Source organism: Dromiciops gliroides, chromosome 6 (genome assembly GCF_019393635.1).
Source record: "Dromiciops gliroides isolate mDroGli1 chromosome 6, mDroGli1.pri, whole genome shotgun sequence".
Lineage (NCBI taxonomy): Eukaryota > Metazoa > Chordata > Mammalia > Microbiotheria > Microbiotheriidae > Dromiciops > Dromiciops gliroides.
This window is the reverse complement of record NC_057866.1, coordinates 271,766,636-271,788,887: the sequence shown is the minus strand read 5'-3', so window position 1 is coordinate 271,788,887 and position 22,252 is coordinate 271,766,636. Positions and strand designations below refer to the sequence as shown.

Here is a 22,252-nt window from a genome sequence, read left to right as displayed (position 1 = left end):
CCTCAGTCATGTAGCTTCTCTCTCTCCTACTGGGGACCTTATAAGGTTTTTTTTTTTGGTTTTGGTTTTTTGGTTTTTTAGTGAGGCAATTGGGGTTAAGTGACTTGCCCAGGGTCACACAGCTAGTAAGTGTTAAGTGTCTGAGGCCGGATTTGAACTCAGGTACTCCTGACTCCAGGGCCAGTGCTCTATCCACTGCGCCATCTAGCTGCCCCCTTATAAGGTTTCTTAATAAATTCAAAACCATAAGATTTTCTCCAAAGTGGTTCAGGGTGGGTGATGTGGGTACAAAAGAATACTTTCTCTCCTGTCCCTGACAGCCATACAGGGAAGATTCCACTTTTCTTCCTTTATTTCTGTAGCACAAGCTTGTTACTGGTTTCCTCTATTGCATACCCCATTATACAATTCATTAAAGATGAATCAAAAAGACATTGTTATCAATCATGGTTTCATATGAAAGAAATCGTGAATTTGAAGAGCTTAAAGAGATAGAGAAAATTATGTAGAAAGTATCTTTCCCTGACTGACAAGCAAGTACTGGGGAAAGGAACTGAACCTTCCTTTTTTGTGATCCCAAGAGGAGAGAACAGCAAGCAATTTCAGTCAGTTCCAGCCACCCCCACGAGAGTGATTGGGAAGCTATGGTCAGGAAGTCAAGCCTTCGACACTTAGCCTCTAGCCTGTCACAATGGTGACAGGGACTTTCTCTCCCTCTGTTCCTCTTCCATCTTTCTGCCTCCACCACACTTGCTGCTGTTTAGCCAGCTGCGGAGTCTGCTTGTCATAGTACTCCTGAGAGTCGCAAACCTTCTCAGGATGTCTTGAAAGGAGAATTCCTAGAATTCAGTTCTGTTTCAATACACTCACCTGCCTTCAGGGAAATCGGTCTAAAGATCAAGTTATACTGCTTTTATTTGATTTTTAACAATTATTCACATTGAGCCTTGGTAGCTTACGACACTGCATTTTTCTTCTAGGTGATGTCCCAGAAAAGGCAGGCTTCTTCCCCAAAATGCTGTGGCCGGCTTAGGCAAAGGGGTAGCCTAGGACTAAAAGTGGGTGATAGATAGATGGCTGGACGGATGATGGATGATAGACAAATTGACAGATAAATATATAGATAATAGATAGTAGATAGGTAGGTAGGCAGATTGATATAGATAGATAGAAAGATGATAGATTACAGATAAGTAGGTAGTAGGTAGGTAAATAGGTAAAGAGAAAGAGAAGATAGATGACAGAGAGAAATGCAAATGATATGTAAATATACATGTGTATGAATATGCATGTGTGTATATATACTATATCAGTCTGATTTGTGCGTGTATATATATACACACATGTGCATGTGTGAATACACACATGCACATATATAAGTATGTGTTTATATTTATACATACATGCACAAATCAGACTTTGATATCATGTATTTGCATATATGCATATACATGTGTGTATTTACATGTGTACATGCACATAAATCATACTTTGATATACTGCAATATAGGAATCTGTTCAAAAGACAATATACTCCTCAAGTGGAGAACCAGACAACCCAATAAAAGTTTATCTTGGTGTATTTAAATTTGGGGGTGATTACTATTATGTTTAGCTGCCAGAATTTGTCTATGAGTCGATGACTTCTCCAGCTACACCCAGAAAAGTGCTCCCCTTACCCCTAGACCTCCTGAGGAGCCTCCCTTTCCCCTTCCCTTCCCCCCAGATCCCTGTTCCCAGCCAGGGTACTAAAGCTCTAGTAGGGAACAGTATCTTACTTTCCTGGCAAGCTCAAGGAGAGGGCAAGAAAGCTGGGCCCCATCACAGCCATCATAGGAGGAACTGATCCTATTTGGGGAAATGACACCAGTGAAAGGGGTTTCCCAAGGTGCATCCGGGACTGTATGTAGCTAAACTCACTAGTATGGAGTTGGATGGGAATACTCTCTAAGGCAAAGCCTGGATTCTCCTAGAGGGATCCTACTGCCCAGAACCAGAAGATCAACTAGAGTTTGCTGTGAGGCAATGCTTTATCCCCTAGTACATACCCCATGAAAAGAGGGCCCCCTGGGATATGTTCCAGAGCTCCCTACACAGAATTAGGTACAAACATATGATCTCAACATGCACCACAAGGATAGATTATTTCATTTCTCAACATTTTCCTCTAACCTTTGTCAAGTGTTAGCCTAGGTGGATTGGAGTTGAAATGGATTAATTAGTTGGATCAGACAGGAAGAATTATTTTAATAAGAGTTACTTTGCAATTGTCTAAGTCCTTTACACTCCTTTCAATGACTTTATGTCATCAGATTTATAATTGAGGTTTTTTTTTTGTTGTGGTGGTGGTTCAGTTGTTTTTTAGTCATGTCTGGCTCTTCATGACACCATTTGGGGTTTTCTTGGCAAAGAAACTGGAGGGGTTTGCTATTTCCTTCTCCAGCTCATTTGATATATGAGAAAACTGAGGCGAACAGGGTTAAGTGACTTATCTATGGTCACACATCTAGTAAGTGTCCAAGGCTGGATTTGAACTCATGAAGTTGAGTCTTCCTGACTCTAGGTCTGGCCCTTCATCCACTGTGCCACCCAGCTGCCATTAAAATGGACAGCTACTTGTAATACCAGAAGATCTCTATATATTTCAAAACTAATTAGACTACAATATTTTTCAACCAATCCAGTACCTCTCTTTTAAAGAACTGGTTCCGTGTTTTAGAATCCAACAAAACCAGGAATGTCTGCAGTGCTCACATCACACAGAAATGTGCATTTAGTTCTCCTAGCAATTTCTGGAAGCAGACAGGAGCACTTTCAGATATACTCCATACTCCAATCCTCACTGCGAAAAACATCCAAAAGAAACACAGACCCATTAAACACTCTATGATTCAAAGCTGACAAAAAGCCTTTGACCTTTCTTCCCCCAAACAAAAATACCTGCAATGGTTCTGTATGATGCACAAACTATAAGCTGCAATTATTGTCTGGTTCCAAACAGAGTTCTCCAAATGGAGAGTTCTCAAAAGGTCAGAGCTAATCAGGGCAAGATGCCTTCTAGCCCTTGTGCTACTTCTGGTTGCTAGCACAATTTGACTTCGATGTTGCCCTCACTGAAGGCTTCTCTCCTCACTTCTTCCACGGCACCCTTCCGTTGAGTCAACCTGCCCCGTCTTCTGGTTGGAGAGAGGGAGCCTTTGGCAACGCAAAAGCAGATTGCAGAGAGGTAATTCTTTTTGAAGTTTTCATTCATGAAAGCATAAATGATAGGATTACAGATAGAATTGGAGAAGCCAATGATTTGCACAACGGCAAAAATCATCTTGATGGTGACATCATCGTATTCTTTTTCAAAATTACCTAGAAAAGAAGAGCAGCAGTCTTAGGATGCAGCTTCATCAGAGTAGGGTCAGTGATAAAATGTCCCTGCACATTTTCCTAGCTTTACAAAAGATACGCTGATTCAATGAGCAACGAATTCATTGATCTAAGCAGTAGAAGGTGGGTTTGATGAAACTCACTGAATATGTGATCCCATATAAGTCTCTAAGCCTCAGGTTCCTTGCTCAAAAAATGAAAAACACCCTTGTTGTTTGTTTTTGGAGGGTTTTGTTTTGCTTTGTTTTCAGAAAACCAACTCCTAGTTTTATTTATTAATTTAATGTTTTTAACACTTAATTTTATTAATCTCAACTTTAATTTTTAGGATTTTCAGGAATTATTGTAAAGAAGGCACTTTGTAAGTAGTAACACACTACTTGAAAGTCAGCTACTAATACCTTAGAATTCCTCTGCTGGTAAAGCCTATGGAAACCTTTTCAGAATAGTTATTGAAATTTATAATTGAAGAACATCCTAAAGTTCAGTCAGAGATTAGTGAAAATAAAGATATACAATTTTTTTTTCCTGTAAAAATTCATGGACCCACTGAAATCTATCCAGAAAAACTGGTCTAGAAGCTCAGCAGAGCCTCCAAGTGAATGCTGCCCTCTCACTTGGGTTTTAAGCCCTTTAACTCATGTGAGATCCTTGGCCAAAAGGGTTACATGTCCTCATTTTCCCTAAGCTGGGCTTGTAATCAATTCCAATTAGGTCAATCTGAAAGCTCTGGGCTCTAAACAGTGTGGGCTTTTTCTCTGTACTTTTCTGACATTTACTGGCACATTAACAGAACATTAGGTTTTAAGGGCAAAAACACAATGTGGGAAAATTAAGTCTTAGGTAATAAAAAAATAAAGAAAACCCAGAAGTCTCTGACTGAAATTCAGGACACTGGAACATGGACCAGGTTCAAACCAAGACAAATTAAAACAATTGGCGTCTCTTACATTGAACAAAATGAGAATGAGAAGACTGACTTCAGGGGGATGTGTGTTCAACTAGTATACCTGAAGAGTGTTGGGATCTCCCACAGTATCTGCAATGATTCACGTCCTAGCTTCAGGAAAGTAGCCTAATTACCACCCAGGTCCCTTGGCCCAGTAGTCTAGTATTTCTGAAGGAATGGGGAAAGGGCCAGTGTTAAATATTAAGTACTTTCTGTCTCAGTGATAGGACCTTGTTGTCAGTTATTATTTATCATAGTTTATATCATTATTCCCCTACTCATCACCGGAGACAAGGGAATGGCCCCATCCTGAGGCTAGGAATGATGAGCACTTACTGTATTCCATCATCATGTGGGTCATGTGGAAAGGAGCCCAACACACCGTGAAGAGAGAGACCACCATCACCATCATGACGACAGCTCGTTTTTTCTTCCTGGAAGTGAGAGAGCAATCGGCTCCAGAATGATCGGGAATCCATGCAGCATTCTGTTTGTTATTGTCATTGCTAGCCCCGATCTTGTGCTAATGAGCACATTTACCTGTCAGCTACCCACGTGGGCCTGGAACTCTCACCCACCACTTCTCAAACACAACTCGAGACATCACAAGAGTCTGCTTTGGCCCAAGTCCACAATCCTGCTTCACAAGGGAGTTGCTGTGGCACGGTGGGTCATGCTGGACTTGGAGTGTGGAAGACTAGTATTCAAACGCTAGCTCAGACTATTCCCACCTGTATGAGCTCGAGCCAGTCATTTAGCTCTCTCAGTCTAAGTTTCCCCATCTACAAAATGGGGACAAGAACAGCATCTACTTCACAGGCTGCTGTAAGGATGGCAGGAGATAACAAATACAATGGGCTTTCAAATGCTTTGTAAATGGAAACTATAATAGACTGCTGAGTCAAGAGGAGCTTTAGGAATCATTTAAATCCAGCCAATCTAATTCAAGCCCTTCACGTGACAGATGAGCAAACTAAGACTTCAAGAAATTAAATATATGACTCATAGCTACACAGGTAGTAAATAATAATAAATATAGTCACGACCATTTCTATAGTTCTTTAGGGTATGCGGAGTGCTTCATAAGTTATCTCATTTGATCCTCACAATAACCCTGGGAGGTAGGAGCTAATATCACCCTCATTTTACAGATGAGAAAACTGAGGCAGATTGATTAAATGACATGTCCAGTGTCATAGAGCCATTTAGTGTCTGAGACAGGATTTGAACTAAGGTCTTTCTGAATCCAAGTCTAGCACTCTACCCACTGTGCTATCGAACATGTGCCTTTTTTTTTTAAAGGAAAACATGGGGCAGCTAGGTGGTGCAGTGGATAGAGCACTGGCTCTGGATTCAGGCATACCTGATTTCAAATCTGGCCTCAGACACTTGACACTTACTAGCTGTGTGACCCTGGGCAAGTCACTTAACCCCCATTGCCCCGCAAAAAAAAAAAAAAAAAAAAAGGAAAACATAAGTGTGTCCCCAGGAGAGCTGACAATGGAATATGTAAACATCAACAATGATAACAACAACAAAAACAATAATAATAATAATAATAACTGGCATATATTGAATGCTTTTTAGCTTGGGAAGTGCTTTATATATGTAATGGAAAAAGCACATGATCTACGGTCAGAGGAATTGGGTTCAAGTCGTGGCACTATTTGGGTTTTTTTTTGTTGTTTTTTTTTTCTGTTTTTTTAGTGAGGCAATTGGGGTTAAGTGACTTGCCCAGGGTCACACAGCTAGTAAGTGTTAAGTGTCTGAGGCCAGATTTGAACTCAGGTACTCCTGACTCCAGGGACGGTACTCTATCTACTGCGCCATTTAGCTGCCCCCAAGTCGTGGCACTATTAAACAGAAAATACTTTTCAGGCTAAAAAGAATTCAATATATAACAATTTTTGTTCTTATTTATTATTAATATTAATCACATTATTCTGTCAACTAACCTGGGAACACATTTGTGTTTTTCTAAAAAATAAAAAGTAAAATTCTCTGAGCTCTACTTTTTTTAGTTTTACTTTTTCAAAAAGAATCATTGAGACAGCTAGGTGGCACAGTGGATAAAGCACCAGCCCTGGATTCAGGAGGAACTGAGTTCAAATATGGCCTCAAACACTCGACACTTGCTAGCTGTGTGACCCGGGGCAAGTCACTTAATGAACCTCATTGCCCCCTGCCCCAATTATTTTTTAAATCATTTGTTCTGAAAATGACATACATGAAAATATTTAAAATAATAAAATAAGAGTGATATAAAGTAATATTGTAAAAAGGACAGTCCTACAATCCCCAAATCTCAGGACTGGAAGGAATTTCCATGGTCATCAGGTTGGGCTTATATTTTAATAATGTCTCCAGCAACTACATGGACACCCAAAGTGAGGGAGAAACCATTACTTTCCACTTTGGGACTGCTATAACTGCTAGCTGTGTGATTATGGGCAAGTGGCTTAACTCTGTTTGCCTCAGTTTCTTCATCTGTAAAATGAGCTGGAGAAGAAAAGGTCAAATCACTCCAGCATCTTTGCCAAGAAAACCCCAAATGCTGTCACAAAGAGTCAGACATGACTGCAAAATGACTAATCACACATAGAATCCAAAGTGGAAAGCAAGCATTTATTTTAACACAGAGTTTGCTACATGCGTACCTCAAGAAATAATGAAGCTTCTATCAGGTCACTAGGGTACTCCAAACAAAATGCAGATTTTAAAAAGATTACACATGTGTATGTGTACATACATGCATACATGTATATTTGTGTGTATACAGGTTGTCCCAAAAGTTTTAGTGCTGAAAGCAGAAACTGCACTGTGATAGATAATAGATATACACACAGGGGTGTCCTGGTAAATGCTTAGCAACTGCCTCCCCCACTCCAAAAAAAAGCTTGCAAGACAGACTTTGAGGTTTGATCGACATTATTAACATTTTCTCCATCACTTTCTTAAGTTAGACAATCAACAATGACAAGAACAACAACAAATATCAAGCCTTGATATTTGATATCAAGTACCACTTTCTGAGGTGTATACATTCACACTGGAAATTTAACCACTGGCTCTTGAAAACCAGTTCAAGCTGCCCCTAGTATGCTTCTAAATAGATATACACATATGTATGTGTGTGTGTGTGTGTGTATATACATATATATACATATACATGCATACACACATTTATATATGCAATACTGTGTTCATATGTATAAGTATGCATGTTTAGGTAGATTGGATACATGTATGTGTACAATTGTATTTGTATACAGACATGTATTGCATGTACATTAGTATGTATATATGTATGTGTATACAGACATCTATACCTTTAGATGCATTGTAAAATACACACATATGCAAATGTGTATATTCAGGAATGTGTTGGAACCAGCTCCAGCTAACATAAGTATGCATGAATGTATGCAAGAATATATCCATGTGCTTTACCAGGACTACAGATGGACATTTATGTCCCACCCTATTCCCTTTCACCTGGATGCTTTAGGAAGCAGCCTCAGAAAATTTTAATAACGCCACCCAGTGGCCCCTCAGGGAACCTTGGTGAACTAAGAATTATCTGGAAAGAAAGTAGGGTGATTGAGTGTGGGGAGATATGAAGAGTTTGAAGGAGAGTGTGAACTGGATCAGAAGAGGGGCCTGCAAAAGGAAGTTGGGGGGGAATGGTTTTCATCCAGAGGAGTAGCTATGGAGGACTGGGGGTTGGTAAAGAAATGAAGACCCGTCCCCTACAAAGTGACAAACTGCATTGGTATATGTGTGCCAAATACTCATCCTTGGGTGCCTAAATCCCAAGGCTTGAGGCCTGGAGTTTGTCTTAGCAAAATTCCACTCGAAAACTATTTCTTGAATTAACAACAGTTCATTATGATCACCTGAGAGGCAGTTTGCAATAGTACATAGGATGCTATACTTAAGAGTCAGGAAAGACTTGGGTTCAAATCTTGCCTTTGATACTTCTGAGCTCTGAGACCCTGGACAAATCACTTAAGTTTTCTGAACCTCAATTTCTACAACTGTAAAGTGGGGGGATGTGTAATATTACTTTATAGATTCATTAATTAGATTCTCATGAGATAATATATGCAAAGAGCTATCTCGTTGTTAGTTTCTTTTTATTATGTCATTTAAAGGACCAGCTTTGAAGTAGAAGCAAAGCTGTCAACACACCAACCTGGTTATCTTTGACATTTCATTTCCGTGAATAGCTTTGAGAACCGAAGCATCTCCTACTCTTTTCTTAATCCAGAGCTCATAGCCAATTTTACTGTAAAGGACAAGCATCACCACAAGAGGCAGCAGGAAGAGGATGATGAGGATAAACGTAGTGTATATCTTCTGGTGGTCTGGACTGCTCCATTCTTCCAGGCAACAAATGTGTTCTTTTTCATATAAGAAATCATATTTGATCTATAAAAGAAAAAAGGAATCAATACTCAGAAGCAAAGAACACAGGGGTCTGCTTCTTTGTTTTGGTATACCATCTATAATTGCTTCTATCCTCCACCCTTTAATAATTTTTAAAGCACTGATAAGTTTACCTTCTAATGAGCAAAATGACTAAAGAATAATGTTTTTCTAATAAGGTACCTCCCCGTCACCATGCATCATAGAATCATAGGGTAATAGGTTCAGGATTGGAAAGGACTTTGTAGGTCATCAAGTTCAAAATATTCATTTGACAGATAAGGGAAACTGAGGTCCAGAAAAGTTAAGTGATTTACCTAGGATCTGCATATGTAGCTATTGAGAAAGATCATGATTTGACTCTGGTCCCCTCACTCCAAACCCATCACTTTTTGCACCATATAATTCCTTCTCATCTTTGTAACTTTTAAATCCCTCACAGTCACAAGTCTCCTTTTGAGCTTTGAGAGGAGATAAGATCATTGGATGGTATGATTCTGGGCTTACCCAAATGGATATAAAATACCAAGCCTGAGATGCCCTTCTTGCTCTCAGCATTAGGTCAATCCATTTCCAGAGAATGATGAGTAGACCTTGCATCCCCAGAGGAGTCTCAAGCTCTTTCATGTTTGAGGTGGTCACAAGGTTAAGAAATGTTAAGATTCTATGAGTAAATGCACTTATAACCTGGGCTCCAAAAGTGAGGCTACCCCCCAGGGATGTGCAATGTGTTATTGTGGTGACCAACCAAAACATTCTTTCCAGTATGCATTCCTTGGCCTCAGTTTCCTTCTCTGCAAATTCAGGTATTGGATCAGTGATTATCATCCTTTTTTGCAGTATTCTTTGGCAGACCAAAAGTTTAAATTGGTTTAAAAAAAATAGACAGGGCAGCTAGGTGGCACAGTGGATAGAGCACCGGCCCTGGATTCAGAAGTACCTGAGTTCAAATCCGGCCTCAGACACTTAACATTTACTAGCTGTGTGACCCTGGGCAAGTCACTTAACCCCAATTGCCTCACTTTAAAAAAAAAAAAGTAGAGTTCCAACCTCTAGACTCACTACCCAGACCTTGGGAATCCCCACACTTTCTTTTCCCTTTTCTACTTCTACCTTTGCTTTCCCAGGATTCACAGTGGAAGATTTAGCATCATGCTTCCATGGAGAAAACTATACTGAGATTTTCCTGACAACAAGCCGGGAAGAGGAAGAAGCAAAATCCATCTGGAGTGGTGGCATCCTCTTTGAGAATCACTGCAATAGAAGATTTCTGATGCCCCTTCTAACTCTAGATCTGATAGTATATATTTATACTAGTCAACCCTATAGGCACCTACTTCCCCAGCTGTCCTTAGCTAGTTCATAATTCAACTGTCACCAAGTTACCTTCTAGCTGATTAGCAGGTGGCAGGGGCAGGAGAGGCAGGGGGTGAAATATAAAAGCTCCCACCTTCTTACCCAGCTCCAGGCAAAGCACAGGTCTCAGTAAAGTGAAAACATACAACCAGTCAGGTGACTCAGTTGAGTAGGTGGTTTTCTGCTGTTAACAAGGTAGGAAATCTTAGATTCACCTCTAATGACCAAATTTGACAGAATGAGGGGACCACAATGAGTTATGTGCCTGGATGAAGAAGGAAGCTTTCTGTCGTTAATAGGGCAATGCCATTTAATGAAAAAATAAGCTTATTCCTTGGAGGGAAATGGGGTCAGAAGTAAATGCAACTCTGCTGGCCCTGCTACTTTTCATCTGGAATGTAAGATAGAATTTTTGCCTTTACCACTCAGAGCAGCTAAGGAAGAATATAACTAGGAGCGGGTGACCGATGCAACAGACTAGAAATAGGGGGAAGCTCTCTCCTGATGGCTTTGCTTTCTGGGCTTGCTTTCACCCAGAGAAAAGAGAAAGAGAGAACAGCAATTTCTCACATTCTCTGTTGGAGGTCCTCTAGTTCTCAAACTCTATGACCTTAAAATAGAGCTAATCATTGCACTGTTACAGGGTCAGCGTGCACAAAATGCTCTATAAAACTTAAAATGCAATTGAAATACAAGCTATTATTACTGTGGCTATGAAGCTACGGAGGATAGGATCCAGGATCTCAGAGGGAAATTTTAAAGAAAAACAGCTTGAGTATGAAAGCAAACAATTAGATTGTTAAAGTTGTGAAATGTGATTAATCTCTAGGCCATCACAATAATAAGTGTGCAAAAAGTCCTACTACTTAATGGAAAATGTATGGGAGCCGCAATAGAGAATGAGGAAAAGCACTCTCAGGAGGCGGACTTGGGGAGATAGAGGCATTAGCACCTATTTTTCAAGCAATAATTTCCCACCAAAATAATAGCAAAGCAGAGCTTGGGTGAAACACTAGATGACCCCATTTACAAAATGATTCCTTCCTATCTGAGCTTCCTGGAAGATTCCCAAGGAAATCTATGAGTATGAGAAATGTTACAAAAGAGAGAGAACAGGCAAGAGTTTCACAGTAAGAGGGGAGGGGGAAGATGTCCAAAACGAAGAGGCTATGTGACTGTATACCTCCAGTTGCTGCACATGCCACATAGGAGATCCAACGATCACAGCAACCAGCCAGACAACACCTGAAAAAGCATTAAGTCATTAAAACCACAACAATAATTAATAATAATAACTAGCATTTATATAGCACTTTAAAGTAATCAAATCACACACACACACACATATATATGTATATATCAGTTACTTATTCATTATATTCAAAGGTGAGCCACAGAAACAGAAGGCATTTGTAGATATGACTTAATTTAAACCTCAGAATCTAAACCATTCAAGGCTATAAACTGGTAATTGAAAGTATCCCAGGTTAAAAACTCATCAAGCTTTCTGACCTCTCATAGACATCCCTCCATCCTTTATCACCATTGCCTGAAAAATTCAAAGCACTTCATTTCAAATTCCATAATATATAAGCTTTCTCTCCATTTCAGGAATGGACATACCCAGATTTTAGAAGCTGGTGTTTTCTTTCAGCATCACCTAGTCCCTGTAGGATCACAGGATTGAGAACTGAAAGGTATCTTTGAGATTCTCAGATTCAATCTGATTCCCAAATTCAGAAACTAAAGTGCATGGGGGAACTGGCCCAAGTCTACACAGGGTATCAATAGCAGAGCTGGTATTTGAACCCCCTCACATTTAGAGAACAATTTGAGATTAGCAAGAACTTTCAATTCAATAATTTTTTATTTGTTTTGGCAGGACAGTGAGGGTTAAGTGACTTGCCCAGAGTCACACAGTTAGTTAGTATCAAGAGTCTGAGGTCAGATTTGAACTCAGATCCTCCTGAATCTAGGGCTGGTGCTTTATCCACTGTGCCACCTAGCTACCCCTCAATTCAATCATTTTTAAAGTGCCTGGCTATATCCCAGGCACTGATGCCTAAACTGATGGCACAAAGTCAAAAACAGGCCATCCCTGTCCTCAGGAAACTGACATTGTACCAGGAATTCCTTACAGACCTCTGCAGTAAATGGTGGGCCCATTGGTATAACTGTGTTACAGATGAGAAAACTGAAGTGCAGAGAGGCAAGTGATTTTTCCAAAGTCGAATAGCTACTAAGTGTCAAGCATCCAGACTTGAACCCAGGCCTTCTGGATCCAAGGTCTGTGTACTTTCACATGGCACCTCTCTACCTCTCAGTTTATGGCAGGGCATTGGTTTAGTCTTATGATATGGCAAGAAAAGAGAGAAAGCCAATACCATGTATGCCTCAGCCACCATTTCAATTGAATTCAATAAAATGTTTGATTATCAAGGCATTCTATAGAATTCTGGCCAAAATTGCATGGGCTAGGAAAGGATCAAGATCAGAAGATTTTAGAGTTATAAGGGGAAGGGACCTTAGAGATCACTTAAACTCCCCATTTTACCAATGAAAAGACTGAGGTCAAGAGAGGTGAAGAAGTGGGACATGCCAAATATGATAACAGACCAGGGGTGTTTTGGTTAAATTGGCTGACCTGTTTATTTTTCCCCGTTTCTTTCTTCTTTTGTCTCTTTGGCTGGAGAAGGGGGAGATTGCTACATTGGAAAATGTAGATGGTGTAAAAATGAAAGGTTTCAATGTAATCATTTCCATTTTTAAAATAGATCAATATGTCTGGCAATTGCAGGTAACAGCTCTGTCTGTGAAAATGGCCCAGCCCAAGTAAAGTTTATTTCGTGAATGCACAAAGATATTTTGAAGTCATTTTAGGAACAGGTCAAGAGACTAATATCTTAGTCAATGGAGAAGAATGTCAATCCAAAATTGCATTTTATCATATTGCCACCTTTTCCTTGTTCAAGATTTCTATAAATGTCACAGCAAATTGCCTTGCCTTAAAGACATGCTTGAGGACATGGGACATGGGATTACATCAGTTTAAATACTTCTTTCCCTGGGATAGAAATGCTTGATTTAAAACAAAAATGTATTATTCTAATGTATTAGATTAACAATGAATTAATAAAAATTGTTTCTGACATGCCTAAAGCACAGAGTGCAATATTATTTTTTTCTTTAAAACAGAAAGCATGCTATCATGGGAATAGAAAGAAGCAAACAATCACCTTCTCCCCAGAGAGCATGCCTTCTAATGAGGGAGACAATATGTACAAGTATGGGCATATATAAAATACATAATTAATGATGATGATGATGGCTAGCATTTATGTAGCACTTAAAGACTTTCAAAGATCTATTATTTCATTTGATCCTCATGAGGAAACTGAGGCTAAAAGTTAAATGACTCTCACAAGATCAAATATTTAGTAAGTGTCTTAGGGAGGATTTGAACTCAGGTCTTCCTAACTCCAAGCCCTTCATTCTATCTGCTATACCACCTACTTGTAACCTCCAAAGATGGAGTTTATATAGAAACTATTCAAATATAATTCATTATCCTATTATTCTTTTATAGTCAGTGTTCTGCAGACAATTATATAAGTCAACTAAATGCTTTCTTTTGGTAGATGAATTAGAATACTGGATGAAAGATTATCTTCAGAATAGTTCCAGACAGGACAAAAAGCACATGTTCCTTATCTTGTGTCCAAGTGGCTTTCATTTCTGACAATCTTCGGATCAAGGTATATAGGATGTTCAGCCTCACAGAGGTAGCTAATGGTACAGTTGCAACAGATAGAGTAATGGGGCTGGAGTCAAAGGACTTGAGTTCAAATTCAATTGCTGACACTTAACTAACATTGGGTTCCTGGGTAAGCTTTTTGTCTCTGTTTTCACAACCTTAAAATAGCGACAATATTGGCACATTCCTCAAAGTAGGGTGGTTGTGAGGCTCAAATGAAATTACATTTTTAAATTGTGCCTGGCACATAGTAGGTACTATATAAATGTTTATTCCCTTCCTTCCCCTCTCAAACTCACAAAGTTGTCTCCACAACTCCTTCCTCTCTCTCATGAGTTAATCACTCAATGACCAATAGGGGACTGCCTCATCATTTCAAAGAACAAAACTTTCAGCAGTCACATAATCTGAAAGTTTCTAAATGGGTTCCCTGAGATGACTCTTATGAGTGTTACCCTCCGGCTGAAACTTCAAATTCAACCCCGGATACACAGTTAGCCATCAGGAAGCATTTGAGCCAATAATTATGAATCTTATCCAGTCTCGCCATTTTCTAGTTGTTCAAAGAAACTAGCATTTCAATGATTCCCCATGGCATAACTTACAGGCTTTCAATATGTTAATAACATGCAAGCTTTCTGTTGAATATTTGACCCAACTTTCATTTTGTTATATTGATAGCCTTATAATATATAGGAAACCAGAACTTTTCCATATACTTCTTCATATCAGAGAGAATTTCATTTTTAATACGAACCTCATAAAACATTCAAAAATGAATAGTATGGGGGGACTGGCCTTATCAAATTTAATCTAGATATAACTATTTGTATGAAATGAGTATCCACTAAGAGTTATGAAAACATTTTCTCTCTTTATCCATTCTATAACTCGATATTTTGTTAATAAGGAAACTGAGACCATTCATTTTTAATATTATGAGTAATGTATTGGCATTTTCTTCTGAAATTATAGCTATAAAATTATAGATGTCATGTATTATTATTATGAAATTACGCATGTACTATGTATTTTGCCTGTGCTTTTTCATTTATATTGAATTATTTGTTTTGTTTGTTTAATGTCTTTGAATTTTTAGATCACGATGACCTTTTGGCTTTTGCTTTCAATGACTGGTTTAAAATACCAAGATTTTCAGATATTCTTTTGTTTTTCAGATTTCATCTCTACATGTGTCTTCTGTGTTGTCATTAATTAGTCAATATGGATTTCAAGTGTTCTACTGGTACCGCTATGAAGGAACCTTCCTTTCTGTTAAATCATAGATGTTATATGAGTGTCTCATTTCATTCCCATCCTGAACCTGAACCCATTGGACCAGCCTGAATCAGGCTGGCCCAGAATCCTACATGTTACTTAGCAAAATTGACTCATGATGGCCAATGAATTTACTAGTTCAAATAGGAGAAGGTTCCCTGGTGGTGAGATGATTGGATGTAGCAGCCTGGCCTTACATGGCCACAGCTTTTGTTGTTAAATCATTTCCATCATGTCTGACTCTGTGATCCCATTTGGGGTTTTCTTGGCAAAGATACTATAGGGGTTTGTTATTTCCTTCTCCAGCTCATTTTGAAGATAAGGAAACTGAGGCAAACAGGGTTAAGTGACTTTCCCAGGATCACACAGCTAGTAAATATCTAGATCCAGATTTGAATTCACATCTTCCTAACTACAGGTCTGGCACTCTATCCACTGCACCACCCAGCTGACCTATGGCCATAGCACTTCTAATTTAGTCATGAGTCCTCTCAAAGGCCAGAAAGAGGTCCCCCTAATAATCCTATGGGGATCAACCTAATGGCTGCTTAAGGATGTTTATATGGGGCATGAAGATGTCATCACCAGATTGTATCTTGCTAAGTATTTCATCCGTGCTGAAGTTTTTACCACTTGCCATGATATGTTATTCAGTCTCCACCATTTACTTGCATAATCTGTAGAAATCACTGTATCTAGGCTCTAGGCTAATCCTACTGTAATTTCTGATGCAACATCCTCAATCCTGTATTACCATCAATAAACCTCTTCATTTCAAAAAGAAATGTGTGTTACTCAGCCATTCTTTTCATTCTTCCTTATCAACATAGCATTGATTGAGTTCCTATCCATGTTGCCCAAGGAATGTCTTTGAATTCTGCTTTTGAATCTGTTATTTCACAAATTTCATCTGTAGCGAAGACCCTTGAAGTTGTATTTGACAAATCCAATGCCACGTACCTACTATCTGCCTGTATTGTCTTTGCTGTCTGCTTATTCCAAAATTATTTCTGTACTTTTTTCAACCTCTGTTGCTTCAAACAAGACTGAGACCTGGGAAAGACCTAATTTAGAAAGGCCAAGGTCACCTACTACATCATGGATAATTGCCAGTCATCTTGAATTTGTCTTGCTACAGGATTCCAGTGATGCTGGAGGAGAGTAAAGCTGATAACTTTGCACAGTTCTGCCTCATTTAAATCCGATTCCCTTGCAAGTCAGGACATCATCCTCATGATATCATTGGTCCTCTTTGAGAACAAAGGATGAAAAACAACCACAACAAGCTCTACATCATCTCCTTTGAGATTCATTTTTCTTTCTCCTTTTTTTGCATGCATGGAAGTGGTCATCTATTCTTTATTTGCCTTAGGACAATAAGGTCTGTGATTCATTCAAATTCTATGGGTTTCTTTCTAAATTTTTATGCTTCTCTGAATAATTCAAAAGGTATGCATTGCTTTGTATCATTTACATTGGCATTGCATAGGTGTTAATTGCTCTAAGTATTTTCTTCTTATTAGCTTTCCTCTCAAAATGCTTACAAGCTGCTAAATGCATACAGCCACCACTTTGTACTTGATATAGTAACACTTGCTACGTTTTGCTTGAATGTCAAAGAATCTGTACATATTGCTTTCATCCAGTGATTCAAAGTTACCTCTGGATTGAAGTGTGAAGACTTCAGTCTTCTTCCTTCTTTTTTTCCATTTTTTTCCAACTTTTTTTTGACAAGGCAATTGGGGTTAAGTGACTTGCCCAGGGTCACACAGCTAGTAAGTGTTAAGTGTCTGAGGCCAGATTTGAACTCAGGTACAGGACTCCAGGGCTGGTGCTCTATCCACTGCACCACCTAGCTACCCCTTAATAAGATATCTTAATGTGACTCCTTGAATGTGGAGATCATTCTTAGTTCTATGAATCTAAGGGGTAGGTAGAATCATGTAGCCTTAAACTGTCTTCCTGAAAAATAGTACATAGGTCCCCTATGGCAGAAAGGGGTACTCATCTTTGTGTAAAAAAGGGGGCTGGATCTCCTCAGTTGATAGGATGCCATGCCTGTGTGTGAAGGACAAAATTAGAAAAAAATATTGCCAAGAGACATTGGAAACCATTGTTAGGAAGCTTTTCCAGAAAAGTACCATATCCTTCCAGGAAATAATTGTGAGAAAATTGAGCCAGCAAGGTAAAAGCACCATCACCATGGAATCAAATAAGTATCAGGAAAAATAATTAGCTTAACGGAATGCCTTAGTCTCTGGACTTGCATACAGTTCTAAAGATATGCAGCTTGGACTCTCATGGCAAACCTGTTTAGAAAAACTAGAGAGGATTGGTGGGATGGCACAGCAAGTATAGAATGGTTTCGTTGAGGTTATTACTCAGCAGAAAGAGGAAGAGACTGCTAGCTTTGTAGTTCCTGTTTTTGTTTTTTGTTTTGTTTGGGGGGTTTTTGCGGGGCAATGAGGGTTAAGTGACTTGTCCAGGGTCACACAGCTAGAAAGCATCAAGTGTCTGCGGCCGGATTTGAACTCAGGTCTTCCTGAGTCCAGGGCTGGTGCTTTATCCACTATGCCACCTAGCTGCCTCCCCCCTTTATAATTCATGTTAACACAAGTTAAGAGATAACTACAGAAGACAGCACTAAAACCTGAGATTAGAGTGGACTAAAGGCATAATGACTTAATACACAATCCAGAGATTAGATGGCATCTAGTTTATATTAAGAAGCAGCTAGGGGGCAGCTAGGTGGCGCAGTGGATAGAGCACCAGCCCTGGAGTCAGGAGTACCTGAGTTCAAATCCGGCTTCAGACACTTAACACTTACTAGCTGTGTGACCCTGGGCAAGTCACTTAACCTCAATTGCCTCACTAAAGAAAAAAAAAAAAAAGAAGCAGCTAGATGGGACAATGGATAAAATACTTGGAAAACTCATTCATGAGTTCAAATTCAGTCACTTACTGTCTGTGTTGCCATGGACAAGTCATTTAACCCAGTTTGCCTCAGTTTCTTCATCTATAAAATGAGCTGGAGAAGGAAATAGCTAGCCAGTCCAGTATCTTTGCCAAGAAAACCCCAAATAGGGTCACAGAGAGTCAGACATGACTGAAATGACTGACTGAACAATAACATTCCCCAGACCAGCTATCTCAGGACACGTGGCTAGAGCACTGGACTTGGAATCAGGAAAACTCATCTTCATGAGTTCAAATCTAGCCCCAAATACTTGCTAGCTGTGTGGCCTTGGACTAGTCATTTAACGCTGTTTGCCTTAGTTACTCATCTGCAAAATGACCTGGAGAAGGAAATGGCAAATAACTCTAGTATCTTTGCCAAGAAAACTCCAAATAGGGTCATGAGAAATCATACACAACTGAAACAACTGAATGACAAACTGATATTAATCTGTACCAGCCTCCTCCAAATTCTGCAAACTTAATAGACATAGTCGTCAGGATGAAGTGTGAGTGCAGAGCTGCCAAAGCGTACTTGCTCTGGGATAACCCAACATTGCCTAGCTCTAGAATGTACTTTTATTTTGGCCTAAAGCAGCCCAAAAAGAGAGTCAGGTAGTAAGAAATTTGAAGACACCTTTATAGAGAATCTATAAATGGATTTTACAATTTTACAACAAAGTGAAACCACAGACGAAATCATTGTATGTGAACATTTTAAAAATAAAATAAATGTAAGACATCTTAGCTGAAGGAAGGAAAAAATGAAAATTGGGGTGAAGTGAAGTCATGTCTTTAAAACAAACTCAATATTTTCATGTTTTAGATACAAAGAAACAGTTCATTGCTGAAACAAGACCATCAACATGATAGAAAAGAACAAGATGATTAAAGGGAAACTACCATATTGAAACAGCAGGTGAATAATATTGAAGTTCAGCTTGCTTTCGAGATAGCACAGAAAGCACCTGGAAAAATAATAAATCAGCCCTTCAAATAAAGAAGACACTATATATAAAAACTAATAATTTGTCTGGGACTGAAGACACACAATTCAGACAAGATGGGAAGAGCTGGACCAAGAGGTTACCTAAAGTCAGATACCTAAAACTTTATCTGTGGAGTTCCTTAAGATAGAGAGAAAAATACATTTTACAAATAGTGGCAATGTGCCTATTCTATCAACCAATTTAGGTGCAGATGTAGAAAAAAATCAATAGGCCACAAAAACAGAGCTATTAAAACTATAAACTGGCTAAATTATGATGTTGCAGAAATGATTACTCACTTAGATTTAATTCACTGTTGAATTATGGATAATGTTTTCTACTTTTTATGTGTATATGCAGTGTTATCAATGCATATTGTTATCTTTATTATTATTACTATTACTACTGTTGTATTTCCTTTCTCCTTATTTGAAATAACCTATTAAATGGTGCTTTGTGATATTCTTATTGTATATAATATTTGAACTTGATGTCCCCCCAAATGATTTTCTTTTTTGTTTTCTTTTCTTTTTTTGCCTGGAGCAATGAGGGTTAAGTGACTTGCCCAGCGTTACACAGCTAGTTAAGTGTCAAGTGTGTGAAGTCAGATTTAAACTCAGGTCCTCCTGAATTCAGGGCCAGTGCTTTATCCACTGTACCACCAGCTTCCCCCCACCCAAATGATTTTCAAGGAATGAAATTACTTGGCCATGGAGAGAAATTAACACCAAGTTACAATGGTCTTTCCCTTATTGATACTTGTTCTCTATCTTTAAGAGGCAATGGAGGGGCAGCTAGGTGGCACAGTGAATAAAGCACCGGCCCTGGATTCAGGAGGACCTGAGTTCAAATCTGACCTCAGAAACTTAACAATTACTAGCTGTGAGACCCTGGGCAAGTCACTTAACCCCAATTGCCTCACTAAAAAAAAAAAAAAAGAGGCAATGGGATCTTGGAGTAGGACTTTAACTATCATTCTCTAAGGCATCTCTAAGGGGACTGTGATTCTTAACTATTGTTCTGAAGGAACAATTGTGATGACGGAGGAGAAGACAGAAGAAAAAGGACTGAAAGGACTTATTTCCTGACAAGCTGGCTTTAACCTTTATCTTATGATGAAACATGAAGATAATTCTTGAGAAAAGACTTTAATTGGAATCCTGAGAGAATTGAATGTATAAAGATTCTAGAAAAAGACTTTAATTGGTATCCTGAGAGAATTGAATGGCAGGGCTGTTTTTATAGTTGAGGCCAGCATTTGTGGTGATGACTAAAGATGACTGTGATCTGTCTCATATTGTAAATAACAACGTATGTCTTTCTTTAAGCTCTAATAACTTAAAACTTCACTAAGATTTTTGGAACACTCTGTATATAGGTGTATGTGAGAGTACATACACACATATATTTATACATTAGGCATATATATATATATAAATATATGTACACATATGTGTAACTAATTAAGCATATGTATATATGAGAAAGGGAAGAAAGATAGGAAATAGGAAGACAGACAGGGAGAGAAAGAACTACTTATGGGGAAAGAGGTCCCTAGTTTATTAAATAAGTAACATTTAATAAACTATGGTAGGACATCAGAGCTGATGTTTAATATTTAAGGAGAAAGTTGTTGCAATTCTATGAATTAATATAGAAATACTTCACAACCTGGAATAAGAAAATGAATAAGAAAAATGAGATAGTAGCTGGTATAGGGAGATGATCACTCCACCTAGGTTACATATAGGAAGTGTTCATCCCTAAACTTATGTCACATTATATAGTTGTAGCAGGTGAATAAAGCACAAGTGTAGAAGACTTTGAGATCAGCAATAAAGGCAGTTTTATATGTATGTATATATATATATATGAATTTAATATTAAATATGTTATTATTTTGTAAATTCCCTCCATATCTGAACCTTCCACATTCAGGTTCTACTGTATTCTGAGGTTAATGATGTAAGAGGGATGTTAATTCTTCAAAGCTCCAGCTCTTGATAAATATTAAAAATAAATGTAGCAGGTCTGCTCAATTGTCTTCCCTATTGATTTCTCCTTCTGTTTTGGCATTTCTGTAACAAAAAAGTTAACAAATCTGTGGAGATGCTTTTATTTCATCATCCAACACTGTTTGCTTCTTCTTCTAAAAATAAATTTAATCACCACTTTTGGGTCAGGGATTAGGAGAATTTGCTTTCTATGAATATTAGGAAAATTGATTGGGAAAAACTCTCATTACTGGGAGCAGAAAAGCACAACTCTCAAGGAAACTTATCAAGAAAACTAAATGCATATTACTGAACCAAGAACCTTCCCTATTTTGTTGTGCTGGGCTTTAAGACGTCCTTTCAAGTTTCATGTTTATTGACAAATTCCTGTCCATCATTTTTCGTAGGCAGAACAGAAATAATTGTGGAAAGCTAAAGTTCATAAAAGGACCTGGCAAAAGATAGGGAATGGATGTTGTCAGGCTTGAGTCACCTTTCCTGTCACCATTCCAAGATGCCTAGATCCCAGGTATCAACAAATGACTCTCTCTAAAGCTTCAACCAGACCTCCCTTCTTAGGCTATAGCTCCTCTCCAACATTTTCCAAAACCCCTTTTCCCATCCCCCACACGTCACTAGAATTTATTCCATCCTTCATCTTTTCCTTCATGGCCCAGACAACTACCACCACAATTCCTTAATCAAATTAATTTAGTCATGCTAATCTACCAGAATTAGGGACTAGACTTGTACCATTTATGAAATTTCATTTTTCAAACATAATATAAATTAATCTCCTATATATGCCTTCTAAAACCAGTGCCAGTAGCAGTGTGGTATAATGGAGAGAGTGCTAAATTTCATTGAGTATATCTGCATTCCAATTTGAGCCCAGATACCTACAACCTATGTAATGGCAGACCAGTCATAGATCACAGTATAACAGGTTTTGAGGTTAAAGGTCATATGATCCAGTTACCTCATTTTACAGATGAGTAACCTGAGCTTCATAGAGGCCAAGTGACCTTGACCCCAGTCATACAGGTAATGAGTAGCCAAGCTGGGATTGGAATCCAGGTCATCTAACTTAAATTAGTGCTCTAGTGCTCTTCCCAGGGAAAGATCACTGGATTTAAGTCAGGAGAGATCCATTCAAACTACATATCCAAGA

At 38.6% G+C, this 22,252-nt stretch overlaps 1 protein-coding gene across 1 annotated transcript in view; it reads right to left on the bottom strand.

Annotated features, from left to right (window-relative positions):
* Window positions 1-3,082: 3,082 nt before the first annotated feature.
* Window positions 3,083-22,252, bottom strand: part of QRFPR (pyroglutamylated RFamide peptide receptor) — an 80,227-nt gene continuing 61,057 nt past the window's right edge. Inside the window, exons 3-6 of the mRNA XM_043973398.1 lie at window positions 11,295-11,356; window positions 8,523-8,758; window positions 4,664-4,761; window positions 3,083-3,360 (exon numbers count right to left, since the gene is read on the bottom strand). Of these exons, the coding sequence (XP_043829333.1) occupies window positions 3,083-3,360; window positions 4,664-4,761; window positions 8,523-8,758; window positions 11,295-11,356 (674 nt within the window). The remainder of the gene's footprint in view (window positions 3,361-4,663; window positions 4,762-8,522; window positions 8,759-11,294; window positions 11,357-22,252) is intronic.